The 14849-nt window shown below is 36.9% G+C and overlaps 1 protein-coding gene across 6 annotated transcripts in view; it reads left to right on the forward strand.

Moving 5' to 3' along the window:
* Positions 1-14849, forward strand: part of KCNIP4 (potassium voltage-gated channel interacting protein 4) — a 1211383-nt gene that overhangs the window by 236985 nt on the left and 959549 nt on the right. The window contains exon 1 of one of the 6 annotated variants that reach the window (XM_050791122.1): positions 145-14211. The exons of 4 other annotated variants lie outside the window; for them this stretch is intronic. In XM_050791122.1, the coding sequence (XP_050647079.1) occupies positions 14124-14211 (88 nt within the window). In that variant the 5' untranslated portion in view covers positions 145-14123. Of the gene's footprint in view, positions 1-144; positions 14212-14849 lie in introns of those variants that run through there. One more of the 6 variants, XM_050791124.1, reaches the window with a different exon arrangement.

Genomic DNA, 14849 nt, shown 5'->3' on the forward strand with positions numbered 1-14849 from the left:
TACTTTTCTGCAAAAACAATATGAAAAACAATAACAGAAGGAACCCAATTAAAATTTGCCTATATATTTTATCTCTTAATGAAATCTGTTTTTTATTAATCTATATTTCTTTTTCAAAGCAGTATATGAAAATATTTTATATTTTTATACATTTTAGTTTTATATTCTAAATATTAACACTATATTGTGGGAACTTCCATTTTGCTGCCGTTTCCTTTTCCTTTTGTTTTGTTTTGTTTTGTTTTGCTTTGTTTGAGACAGAGTCTCACTCTGTTACCAGGCTGGAGTGCAGTGGCGAGATCTCAGCTCACTGCAGTTCACTGCAACCTCCACCTCCCAGGTTCAAGCAGTTCTCCTGCCTCAGCCTCATGAGTTCCTGGGACTACAGGTACGTGTCACCACGCCCAACTAATTTTTGTATTTTTAGTAGAGACGGGGGTTTCACCATGTTGACCCGGATGGTCTCAATCTCTTGACCTCATGATCTGCCCACCTGAGCCTTCCAAAGAGCTGGGATGACAGGCATGAGCCACTGCATCCAACCTGTTTCCTTTTTCTTATAGCATCTCTTCTCTTCCTTTAGGCTGAAATCTTATACAAATGAAATATACCCCTATAGAGAATGTAGCTTTATTTCATAAACATAGGATCATACATATCGCATGTACGTATCTTCTTAATTTGCTTTTTTACTTAACCATGGGTAGTAGGCATGCCTCTAAGTTAATGACATTAACCTGTGGAAAAAAATAAAGCTTTATATTGTGAGGATATGTGTACAGGACTGTTTGTTGCAGTATTGTTTGAAATAGCAGTACAACTGAAAACATCCTAAAAGTTTATCAATAGGGGTAAGGGTGAGTAAACAGAAGTGGATCCACATTATAGGGCATTCTTTGGCGATTTTAATGCTATTTAGAAGTCTATCTCTAGATTTTTTTGAATTGGAACATATAACAGATGTTATTTAAATGATACCTTCATTTTACATATCAGGAGATTGAAACCTGAAGCAGCTTGCCCAACCTTAGTCCTTGAGAGAGCCAGACACAAGTCTGACTCAGTCTAGGGCTCATTCCACTGCCTCCCCCTCCAGGCACATGCTGACTACGGAGTTCACATGGAGCCGAAGGTCAGCTGTGGCTGGATCTGCATGTGAATTTGCAGCATGCATTTAAAAAAGCTTTTAGTACAACATCTTCTGCAGTGAGTATTGGAGAGTGTGTAACATGAAAACTGCATTAGGTGGTTTTCGGTTACAGTACACAGTTAGTACCACCTGTTGTCATGTATTTGTTCCCTGACTGATTTTCCTGGAGGAGGTCAGAGCCCTGCATTACTTTGCTATGCACCACGATGGCAGGGTCCTGAATATTTAATCATGCTTCTCTGATGAGAAGGGGGTATGGCAGCAAGTTCCAGGGGAGTGTGTGAGTGTGATCGTCCTCAGACTGCTGTTGGGAAATGAATCCTTAGGACACACTCAAGGACATTCAGAAGGCACAGAGGATTTCTGAGCCAAGCTCTCCCTTTACCTAGTCGAAATTGAATTTAGATGTGTAGGATGAAGTACTAAAGAGGTATTATCTTCCATATAATCTAATATTTTGCCTTATGTAAGTCAAAACAAGAATATATAATTTGGGAAGAATGACAGCAGTTATGTCTTGTTCTATTGCTACGTTTCCCAGCACAGCATGCCAATGTGTGCCCTCCTATCCAATTTAATCTAAAGGTTCCATGTCCTGGCAGCTCTGGTGGTTGTCATTATATGATGTCAGTAATTATTAGCTGTTGGACTAGGATATGTGCTTCTCTTTTGGCATTTGGCCTATGGCATTAGTGTAGTTATAAAAGCATCACTGGACATTTTAGCCCAAAAAGGGATTACTCACACTAAAGAGAATTGTAACCTGGTATAGACAAGACATCACTGAGTATGTATGTTTCTGCGATTCTCTAATACCATTGCTTCTACTATTTCTGGGTGTTTACATAAGTAATAAAATCTTTTTTACTGAGCAAATCAAGAATACTTCTGTTTTAATACAACCCTTATTTTTAAATAATATTTAGACTATTTTTTGTTGACGATCTTAACTTTAAAAAAAAATTTATTTGCACCTTCTCTTTCTTAAAAACTAGTATCTGTTTATGACAAAGAAATAGTGTAACACAGTACAATTTCAAGTGAAAAATAGGGCAATGCCATTTATAACGAAGACAATGTGACAACAGCCTGTAGGGCACCTTTGTCTCCTTCAGGTATTCTATCCATATTCAGTTTTAATTGCTATGTCTTCAGGAATGATATCAACATGTGACCTTCAACATTGACCTTTCTTCTGAATGGTAAATAATCATTTCCAAATACTCAGTTTGTATCTTAACATCATCTGAAACTCAGCTTTCAACTTCTACCTGATAAGTAGAAACTCAATAAATATATACTGAGTCAACTCATCATCTGTATATGTTGGGTGGGCATTAAGGGAAGTTCAGCACATTTATTGTTCTTTTTAATGCTTTTTTTATTATGCTATTGTCCTTCACTTAGTTACCCCAGACTCACAATTGTTTTTTGGGGGGATCTCACCTCACAAGAGATTGAGACAGAAAGTTTTGTGCCTCTCCCTTAAAAAATATACACATATATTTTTTGTTAGAGTTCAGCTTACTCATATTTATATTAGTCTAGTAGTATATGTAACATAATTTAACAAATACTAATCTGCAGAAAAATTAATAAAGGAAGGGGAGAAAATAGCATGCTGAATTCGAAAGTTTAAATCACCTATGTGGCCTAATTGTTTTTAAACATTAGGTAACTGGCGAATCTACAAAATATTGTAAAAAGGCAATATAAAATATTGTAAAAAGTTTACCAAATCTGTGTGAGTCCATTAGATTCCAATGGACACCACAGGATTGCTTGCGGTTGATGACTTTTGTTCGAGCCAAATGAGCAACCTCATTGTTTTAAAGCTGCCTATTGATTGCCTTTGATATAACTGAAAATGAGGCTTCCTTGACTCACTTGTGATTTGTTTTGAAATGGAAGGCTGGGAATGCATTACCAAGACCACATCCCAGCCGCTCAGTGGTCTGCAGGTGGCTTTAGGCAGAAATGTCTGGTGGGTTATTGGGACTTTTATAGAGCCATAATTTTGTCATCTTCAGCTTGCTCTTTGGCTTTTCTTTGACATTCTCATTCCAAGGTGGTATTTGGCTTATGTCGCCTTGATTATCAAAAGTCTGTGTTTTGAGAACTCGGGAGATATCAGACTTGTAAGACTCTTCACCCCATACTCAGAAATTCTGTCTATATATTGGAGGCGGGGCCCAAGAATTCTGCATTTTAAACAGGCATTCCAGGTGGTTCTGATGCAAATAGGCCAAACGTTGTACTTGGAGAAAAAATGGGTAGGAGTGTAAATACAATTAAGTGGATAAGCTCCAGGGATCTCAATAAAGAAAAAAGTTGATATACTAACACTTTAAAATGGTTATATACTTGTAGGATACTATTTTAATACTTCCTGTAACTACATGTGTTTTGTCAGGCAGGAGACTGCATGACGGTTTAATAGCTGAGAACATGCATCTGAGTGAAGGTAAACAATTTGATATTATGTTCCAGTGTGAAATTAGAACCCCAGTTCCTTATTCTAAATGGTCCACCAAAGAGTGGGAAAAAGATAATTTCTCATAAGTTGATTTTGTATATATACATATTAGCTGACACTATCCGTGTGTGTGTGTGTGTGTGTGTGTGTGTGTGTGTTTCAGGATAATGTCAGCCTAATTTTATGGAATATTCGACTTGACGACACATCTCATCCTTTTCTCTTATAATCTAGGTATAAATCTATTACTGGAAACTCAGCTCCCCTAACCCTGCTGACCCCTCAACCTTTCCTTTTTTGAAGTCCTGGATGCTGACACAGAAACCCAATTCCGAGCCCATGATGCCAGTCGTGTCTCCATTGGACAGGATTCTCCAATGTATTTTTATTTTCATTTAAGTGTGATGTAAGCATCTGTCTCTGACACTCAGGGCTCTCCCTCAGCTAAACACATCTGCTTCCATCTCCTGTCACAACAATAATGAGGACTTCAGACAGAGTTTTAGGTGGGTGGGGTCTCATCAATGGAGCCTCAGCTCTACCTGGTGCACATTTCCAATGGACTGTTTGTCCAAAATCTACACGTATGTCATAAACACTTTTCCTTACCTCTGAACACTCATGAATAACAAACAGTGGCTCTCCTTAAAAACATAGCCAAACAAAGAATTGTTCAATCTCATCTTCTAGAAAAAAATTCACTTCTTCGGCCCTCCAGGATGTTTTGTTTTACTTTTTAAAGCTCATAATCTGTATTTAGTAGATACTTCTGTGAATCTATTTACATGTAAATATTCGTTCACATTGTCACACTCAATCCCAAGGTGATACAGAATCCTCATATCTTTCAATGGTTTAGTCTTCATTGTGTGACATTAGACTATGGCAGAAAGCCTCAACAGCGGCATCATTTAGGCATTACCTAAAATCTTTATCGTGTGGTTTGTGGTCAATTTAGACCTAATCACACTAAAGGAGGACTTCTCATGCCAGTAGGATTGATTTTGACTTGCTTTGTATTCATAGAGCTATAACCAAAGTTGATGCAAACATTGGTAGTGTCGTGGCAGACTCTTTACTCATTGAAGTAGAGGAACAGCTTCTGGAATAATAAGGGACCTGGAATTGGGGAGTTCCTCTCTAATGGACAGTGGCGAGTCTCATATTTTATCAAGACCCACTTTCAAAACCCGTGACTTTGCTGCTAGGCTCTGTTCTGCTTCTCTTTGTAGCCCCATGGTGTGCTATTTTTACGCTGCACATGTTTAATTTTGCAACTTGTGACAATTTGAAAGGCATAACAATGTCTATTCCCACTGAGATACACAGAATACACCAAGATGTTTTGAGAGGAGCAGTCTTTGTGAGAAAACTCCATTGTGAAAAGAGTCTTCTTGGGAATCACTACACTCCTCATTCCTTGAAGGGAAGCCAACCTTCTTCCCTTAATCAATCAGTCACATTTATTTTTCCATTCTAAGGAGCAATGAGGATCATCTAAGTGCATTTAAGATTTCATATATTTGGACTTTGGCCTTCTCTAAAAGAGCTGCTCTGAAAAACATTTCCTCCAAAATGCAATTAGGAGAAATATATCTTGAAATAAGCCTACACTTCTATGTCCTTCTGTAACTTACTTCACGTGGCCAGTAGTTGCTTGTGGAATCATCGCTCTTCAAGGAACCTTTTGTTCTTATCACATGATGAGCCGGTTTGCATTTAAACTAAATTTTTCTGTAACTTTACTGTTAGGAATTTTAGTAGTCCCCTTACCATGTGCCAAAACTGGTTTTATCCAGAAGACCTTTAAGCCCTTATGAGCTGTTCACTTATATTTCTTTGTAAACGACAGTGGCTTTGCTCAAACATCTCTGAAATATTAAAGACATCTGTTATTATTGAACATGCAACTCTTGATTCTTGATATTGCTGCTAGTGGTAGTTATATCTAATCCAAATTATCTGATCATTAAAAGAACATTTTTGTCTTCTAATACTCTGTGATATTTGTATAGTTCTCTTCCTAATTATGTTTTGTGTTTTCCCAAGGATGGCATTAAACAACATTATTTTCCCTGCACACTCCCCAACGATACATAGATACAGGCAGTGGGATCCTTGCACACATCCAGCACAATTGGTGATTAGTAATTGCTTTCCCTAGAGAAAATATTGATCATGCTGGTGGTCTAGGCTTCGATGTTAAAAATAAACCTTCTACAGAGGGCTGATTTTGAGGAGGTTTTTCAAACAGATTGATTTGTAGAATATTAGGTGACTGTCCAGGGTGTACAGAAAGTTACATATACAGAGAAAGCACCTATGTGCACTTTCCAGGTATCTACATGGTTCTCTTATACACCACCTTCAAATTTTACTCAAACATCCTCACTTTCTCATGAGGACTTTTGTATCACCTTGCTTTACATGCTCTGCCATCCCTTCCCTCCATTCAGCATGCTCAGTGTCCCTTTGCCTATTCTGTTGTTTCTTTCCCCGTTTCCCATTGTAAGTTCCATGAGACACCAATTTTGTCCATTGGATTCACTCGTGTATATTCAGCACCTAAAACAAAGCACATAGAAGGGGCTCAAAAGGTATTTTTACAACTTTTTATTTATTAAATTTTTCATTAAATTTTTTTTTGGGGATAATTGTAGATTAGCGTGGAATTATAAGCAAATAATACAGAGAGATGCAGTGTACAATTTACTACTCAGTTTTCTGTAATGGCAACGTCTTACAAAACTATAATAAAATATCACAACTCAGATATCAACATTGATACAATAAGAATACAGAAGACTTCCATCACCACGGGGATCTGCCATGTTGTGCTTTTATAGCGAATCCACTTCCTTCTGCCCCCTACCCTTTGCTTAATCCTTGGTACCCACTAATCTGTTCTCCACTTTTGTAATTCTGTCATTTTGAGAATGTTGTGTGAATGGAACCATGTGGTATGTAATCTTTTGAGATAGGCATTTTCACTCCGTGTAATTCCCTTGAGATCCATCTAAAGTGTGTCTATCACTAGTTCATTCCGTTTTATTGCTGTGTAGTATCACATGGTTTGGACATATACAATTTCTTTGACCATTCACCCATTAAAGGGCATCTAGGTTGTTTCCAGGTTAAGACCATGACAAGTCAAAATGCTCTAAGCATCCGTGTACAGGTTTTTGTGTGAAAACAAATTTTTATTTCTCTGGGATAAATGCTCAGGAGTACAATTGCTGGGTTTTGTAGCTGATGTATGTTCAGAATTTTAAGACACCACCAGACTGTTTTCCAGAGCGACTGTAACATTTTACATTTTCACTGTCAATGTATGAGTGATCCAGTTTTTCTGTGTCCTTGCCAACATTTGATCTTGACACTATTTTTCCTTTTATTTTAGCCATTCTAATAGATATGTAGTAATAACTCATTGTAGTTTTAGTCTGCATTTCAATAATTACTAATGCTGTTAAATATCTTTTCATGTGCTTACTTGCCATCTGCTTTACCTTTCTGGTGAAATGACTCTCCGTGTTTTTCGCTCATGTTCTAATTGGATTGTGTGCTTCTCTATTGTTGAATATTCAAAGTTTTTATATATTCTAGATACAAATCCTTTGTCAGATAAGTGGTTTGCAGATATTTCACTTTCACTCTGTATATTGTCTTTTCATTGTCTTGACAGGGTCTCTGATGTGTGAAAGTATTAAACTTTGATGCCATCTAATTTATTAATTTCTCCTTTCATGGCTCGTGTTTTTGGAATATATACTACTTGAAAAATCTGTTTTACTAGCAATGAACATTGCTAAGGACTCTGCCTAGCCCTAGATTCTGAAGATTTTCTTCTTCTTTTTTTCTAAAACTTTAACAGTTTTACATTTTACATTTAAGCCTGTCATGTATTTTGAGTTAATATTTATACAAGGTGTGAGATCTTCACCAAGGTTGGGTTCTTGCCTATGGATGTCCATGTGCTCCAGCATCACTGTTGAAAGGCTGCCTTTCCTCTCTTGAATAGCTGCTGTTGCATCTTCGTCAAAATTAGGTGTGCATAATCGTGTAGCTGTATTTCTGTGTTTTCTACTCTGTACCACTGAACCATGTGCCCATCTGTTGTTCTAACCATACCTCACAAACTTGAGAACTGCAGCCATGTAAGTCTTAAAATCGCTCTACCTGATTTCAAGACTTACTTTTCAAAATTGTGCTGGCTGTTCTAGTTCCTTCGTACATCTGTATACATTTTTGAAAAATCTTGTCTATATTCGAAAAGTCTTGTGGTAATTTTGCTTGCAGTTGCAGTAAAGAACTGACATCTTTAGTACATTTTATTTAAATCATCTTTTTATTTTTTTTCAGCAATTTTGTAATTGTTAGCACACAAGTCTTGTGTATGTTTTGTTTGACACACACCAAAGTATTTCATTTTTTGAGTCATTGTAAATGATATTGTGTTTTAAATTTTAGTGCCCATATGTTCATTCCTAGTACAACAGATTTTTTGCAAGTAGTATAATTGAATATTTAGCTAGTATCCTATGACATTCTTGAAGACACTAATTTATACTAGAAATTTTAATTTTTATAGATTCCTTGGGTTTTGTATACAGAAAATCATCTTATCAGCAAATGGAAAGATTTTGTTTATTTATTTACAATCCGTATGCCTTTAAGTTTCTTTTCTTACCTTATCGTACTGGCTAGCACTTCTAACACTATGTTGAATAACATTGATTGAAGCACTTTTTTATCTTGACCCTTATCTTTGGGTGAAAGCACTTAGCCTTTCACCATTAATCATAATGTTATTAGTAGGTTTTTGTAGATGTTCTTTATCAAAGTGAGGCAGTTTCTCTATTCCTATTTCTTGGATTTTTTTTTAATCATGAATGAGTTTTGAATTTTGTCATATGCTTTTTTTTTTTTTGCATCAGTGAATATAATCAAGTGATTCTTTTTTTTTTTTTTTTTTTTTGGCCTGATAGTATGATATACTACTTTGATTTTTTAAATATTGAACCAGGTTTGCATCCCCAGAATGAACTCTACCTGGTTATAATACTATTTCCTTTTATATGTTGCTAATTTATCTTTGATAGTGTTTTGTTAAGGATTTTGGAGACCATACTTGTGAGAGATATTTGTGTGTACTTTACTTTTTTGTGATATTGTCTTTCTCTAGTTTTTGTGTCATGCCAATACTGTATTCATAAAATGAATTATGAAGTATTGACTCCTGTCCGTTTTCTGGAAGAGATTGTGAAAAATTAGTGTTAATTCTTTTTTATATGTTTGGTAGAATTCTCCAGTGAAACCATGTGGTCTGAAGGTTTTTTTAATGGAAAATTGTATAAATTGTAAATTAAGTTTACTTAACAGGTATAAAGCTATTCAAATTATCTATTTAATCTTTGCTGAATTATTTTAGTTTGCATTTTTTAAGGAATTGTTCCATTTCATCCAATTCACAAACATTATGTTGTAGGGTTGTTTGTAGTATTCTTCTCTTACGGAATGAATATTTGTTTTTCCTGCTCACAAATTTGTATGTAAAGTCCTAACCTCCCAATGTGATTGTATTTGGAGGTGCGACATTTAGAGGTCATTAGGTTTTGATAACGTCAGGAGGGTAGTGTGCTCACAATAGAATTCATGTCCTTATAAGAGGAGGAGGATACCGCATCTCTCTCTTTCTCCTCCATGTGAGGATGCAGAGAGAAGACAGCACTCTACAAGCTAGAAAGACGGCCGTCACCAAAACCTGAGTATTCGGGCACCTCGATCTTGGAATTCTCAGTCTCCAGAATTGTGAGAAATTGTCTGTTGTTTTAGCCCCACAGACTATGGTATTTTGCTGTAGCAGCCTGCATTGACCAACATATCTATTATCCTTTTGACATTTGTAGGTTTTCTGGTTTTATCTCTCATTTTAAAAAGCATTTTTAGTAGGCCGGGCGTGGTGACTCACTCCTGTAATCCCAGCATTTTAGGAGGCCGTGGCGGGTGGATCACCTGAGTTTGAGACCAGCCTGCCCAACATGGTGAAACCCCATCTCTACTAAAAATATAAAAATTAGCCAGGCGTGGTGGCGGGCACCTGTAATCTCAGCTACTCAGGAGGCTGAGGCAGGAGAATCACTTGAACCCAGGAGGTAGAGGTTGCAGTGAGCCAAGATCATGCCACTATACTCAGCTGGGGTGACAGGGTGAGACTCCATCTCAAAAAAACAGAACAACAACAAAAATGTATTTTTAAATGACTTGAAACATCCATCTTAATTTTTGAGTACATTATAGATATCTAAATTCTAATATATCTGAAGCAGATCTGTCGATTCTCTTAACTCTAGAAGACTACACAACAGTATTAATTTGTATTTATTTATATTTTTAAGGTTTTAATTGGCAAATAATACTTGGCATATATTTATAGGGTACAATATGATGTTTTGATATATGTGGTTATTGCAGAAAGATTAAATCAAGATGATTAACAATTTGATTACCTCACCTACTTATCTTTCTGTGGTGAGAATGGTTAAAATCTACTCTTCACAATTTTGAAATATATATTATTAGCAGCTATGGTCATCGCATTGTACAATTGATCAATAAAATTTATTCCTCCTGTTTAGCTGAAACTTTGTACCCTTTGACCAACATTCTTCCTTTGTCCATCAGCCCTTCCCTCTCATCCTCTGGTAAATACCATTCAACTCTTTGTTCTTATGAGTTTAACTTTTCTAGATTCCACATATAAGTGAGATCATACAATACTCGTCGTTCTGTGCCTGGCTTATTTAACTTAGCATAACATCCTTGAGGTTCTTCCCTATTATCACAAATGACAGAATGTCCTAATTTGTATAAGGCTAGATATTATTCCAATGTGTATATATACCACATTTTTTTATTCATTTGTTGATGAACACTTAGATTGCTTCCATATCTTGGCTATTATGATTCATGATGAAATGAACATGGAAATGCAGATATTTTTTTGACATACTAATTTCAATTTTTTATATATATCCCCAGAAGTAGTTTTGACAAAGGTGCCAAGAACACACCATGGGGGAAGGACAGTGTCTTCAATAAAAGGTGTTGGAAAAACTGGATAACCATATGTAGAACGAAACTGGACCTTTATCTCACATCATCTACAAAAATATTAACTCAAAATAGGTTGAATACTTAAATGTAAAACCTGGAACTGTGGTACTACTGAAATATAGAGAAAAAGCTTCAGGACATTGGTATGGACAATGATTTCTCATAAAGGACCCCAAAAGCACAGGCAACAAAAGCAAAAATAGAGAAATGAAATTGCAGCAAACTAAAAAGCTTCTGCACAGCAAAAATCAAAAACAACAACAAAAACATAATGAAAAGATAACCCACAATTGGGAGAAAATATTTGCAGACCATACATCTGATAAGGGGTAACATCCAAAATATGTAAGAAACTCAAATGGCTCAATAGCAAGAAAACAAATAACTCGATTTAAAAAATGGGCAAAGCACCTGAACAGGCATTTCTCAAAAGATGACATACAAATGACCCATAGGTTCCTGAAAAAACAGTCAACATCCCTAATCATCAGGGAAATGCAAATTAAAATCACAATGATCTATCACTGCACATCTGTTAGAATGGCTATTAGACAAAAGACAAAAGATAACAAGTATCCTAAGGGCGCAGAGAAAAGGGAACCTGGGTATACTGTTATTGGGAATGTAAATTATAATAGTACAGCTATTTTAGAATACAGTATGGAGGATCTCAAAAAAACTCAGAATTACCATACGATCCAGCAATCCCATAGCATTTCTATGTCATCAACTCATTAAATTTACCCATTCAGTTATTCATGTCCCAAACTAATTCATCCTTTATTTTTTCTTTCCCTCATGTCCCTATTCAGTGTACCAAACTATACTGATTCTGTTTTCAATTATATCCAGAAACTGACTACCTATATTTCCACTCCAGGCTATGCCACCATTGTTTCTCACCTGGACCGCTGTGACGCCCCCTCTCATGTGTTCCTTTTCCTCCCTTGCTCCCTAGCAGTTCATCCTTTACATAGCAGGCAGATCACACAAGTCCCATATTCCCTAGAGTGGCTTTCTGGCAAAAAGCCTGAAATCTGAATCCCTTACCCCAGCTATAAGGCTTCACATACTGCCTACTGTAGCTCCCGACTTCATCCATGAAAATGTCTCCCCGAAGTCTCTTCTGGCTCAGCATGTTTCAGCAGCCACACCCTTCTTTCTGTTCCTTAAGGATGCCAAGCTCATTCCCAGCTTGGGGTATTTGCACAAGCTGTTTCCTCCACCCAAGGTGCCCTTTACCCTAAACATCTCACGGTCAGTTCCTTCGTGTAATGTAAACTCCTGCTTAACTTCTTTTCTTAGAGATCTCTTTCCTGACCTCTCAACCTACTCACTTTCTATTCTGCCAGCTGGTTTTAATGTTTTCTCCTGGTTCAACAACACTGACTCATGTGGGATATGTTCTTATTATTTGGTAACTTGATGTTTTCTTTGTTGAGGTGTAAGCTGCATGAGAACAGAGGCTTTGCCTTTCTCAGTTACCACTGTGTTCCCAGCACATAGAACCATGTCTAGAACATAATAGGTTCTCAGTATATAATTGCTAGATCTATGAATAAAAGTATTGTGCTTAACGTTGTCCATTCCCATCTTATTTTACTCTCCAACAAGTAAATAAAATATGCATTCTAGTCCCACTTTTGGAGATAAGGTAATGGAGTGTTCAACTGATTAAACCAACTGTTGAACTACGATTGTGTATTTCTCCTGCCTGTTTCAAACTTAGGGATGCCATCACTCATGATAAATGCGTAGGAGAAAGAACTTCAAAAAGCATGTTGCTGATCTTTGTGTATGAGTCTATTTATATCTTAAATACTTTCAATTAAAGTTCTGAAAATTCCTAGAAAGCATGCTTTGTTATTCCATTTAAATGGTTAGCCTGGTTAGACCCCTGAGACTGGTGGGAATGGGGAAGAGTTCTAGAAGAGAATGAGTTTCTGTTCAATGTGTTTCAGTCTGTGAGTCCAGGAGTGCTTCTTTCTTTAGTATAGAAGAACATCATTTCTTATGTAGTATTGTTGGAAATTATCAGTTTCAACTAGAATTATTGCAGCTGTCAGAATAAGAAGCCAAAAGACCTGTCTCGGATTTAAAATATGGCCCCATCTGTGCTAAATCTCACAGATACAATATTTATGTTTATACAGAACAAACAAAAATAAACAAAAAACTCTTGGAGTATAAATTAAGAGTGTAGACAAATCCTAAAAACTGCCTAAGGCACTTAAGAATTCAGGAAAACCACTTTTTCAGAGAAGGCAAGCCTGTAGTTTTCTGGCTTCCACAGCAACTGCCTCTTTCCCAGTGTCTTAAAGGGAAAGTACTTTGTGAAAATTGTAAATCCTTGCCATTGTTCTGGCTATTAACTTTTAAAAAGTTGATTGGTAGGGAGATGGTTGTATTAGCATTGTTGAAATATGAAGAAACTGAGGCACTTCTTTCTCTTAGGACAAGACAGCAAATTAGTTTTGGAGCTCTGTTGCCTGGAGGCAATGTAGAGGGCTTAAGATTTGTGGTTTCTAGGCTACTGTGTTTTAAAGGAGACAATTATATATCCTAATTTCCAAATACCTGAGCCCATGCGCTGTGCAGAAAATGTAGCCAGTTTTAAGAAACAGCTTATTTTCTACCTCTAAGCCCATGAAGAATACATTTATCCCTGACAAAATAGCATTGTCCCCAGGTGGTGGTAAATCGTCAAGTCTGTTTAGAATCAGGGTCAGCTTCTCACATGAGCCTTTCCCCCATGTAGCCTTCCTGAATCTGATTAACACCGTGTCAGGGAGTTGTCTGATGTCTGACCTTGAGCAGCATACTTCCCTCTCCCCACCTCCTTTTTTTGGGAATCATTCATTTTGTACAGCCTCGGGCCCTGAGATTCCTCCCCAGCAGGCTGGAGTGCACTCACACATTCCCTTTATTGGTATCCGAAGGGTTTCAGACCCAGTGACCTGTCATCTGTCTTCTCACCTGCTTACATGCTGATTCACTGATGAGCTGGCATCACAGGCCCCGCCTCCCTCTGAATGGTCTGTGAGGTTGCAACTGCTTCTGGAGAGGGAATGCCGAGCCGAACCAGAGCTGGGATACTACAAGTGTGAACCGGCAGCCTATCTGTTGCCACAGAAGAACTTGGTCACCACACTGAGAAGCCGTGTTTTCTCAACTCCCTGTTACTGTTGTAGCTGTATCTGGCTTCTCTAGCATTTTAAAGGAATTTCTGATTGAGGCGCTAACAGCTAATTCCACAGGAGTTGTAAGGCAGCCTGTGCATAAACTGAGACAGAAGTTTCTCCTCAGAGACTGTCTTTTTTTTTATTATTATTATTGGCAAAGACTTCTGGCTCTCCTCAGAGGAATACCTTGTTGCTTAAGATGAGTGGCTGTAGAAAGCGGTGTAAACGGGAAATATTGAAATGTGCCCAGTACCTTCTCAGACTATTAACAGGTTCTCTTCATACAGGTAATGACTTTTTTTTTTTTTTTAATAGAGGCTAGTAGAGCATGGTAATGAAGTTGAAATGGAATAGGAAAGACTCACTATTTCTTTGTTGTGATTATTTTTAATGTTGTCAATAAAATGCAACTGTATTTGCTGAGATTTATGTTTCTAAAAATGTGTGCAGTGCAGCTCTTTTAGGGGTAAAACTGAATTCTGTGGATGTATTTTTTTTTATGTCTTCAAGACAGTGTTGTTGGTAAATTTCAGGAAACAGTATCTGCAGAGTAGAAAGATTTTTTTTTTTTTTTAAATACATGATCGTGCAAGGGGTTTTTCTCTTCTTTCCTGCTTGCTGCAGTTTACTGGAAAAGCACACAGATTTTCTTCCTGCAGATATTTAGAAATTCTCTAGAACTCTTTGATTATTATAATCCACAGATTATTTCCAGTGTGTTTGATCATAGGGCTTGGCCGTGAAAGAGCTAAGGATATTTCTTTTGGATCTCTGAGTTCCTTGCAAATTGTGAGCAAAATATGAAAACAGCTGTAGAGTAAAATGTCCATGCGAGGTTTGATATTTGTTTCATTGCAGTGGATTTCAATGTTTAAAAATTTGCACGATTGAAATAGAAACTCTATTTAAATCTTAAGTGTTGATA

The sequence above is a fragment of the Macaca thibetana genome, chromosome 5, assembly GCF_024542745.1.
Source record: "Macaca thibetana thibetana isolate TM-01 chromosome 5, ASM2454274v1, whole genome shotgun sequence".
Classification (NCBI taxonomy): Eukaryota; Metazoa; Chordata; class Mammalia; order Primates; family Cercopithecidae; genus Macaca; species Macaca thibetana.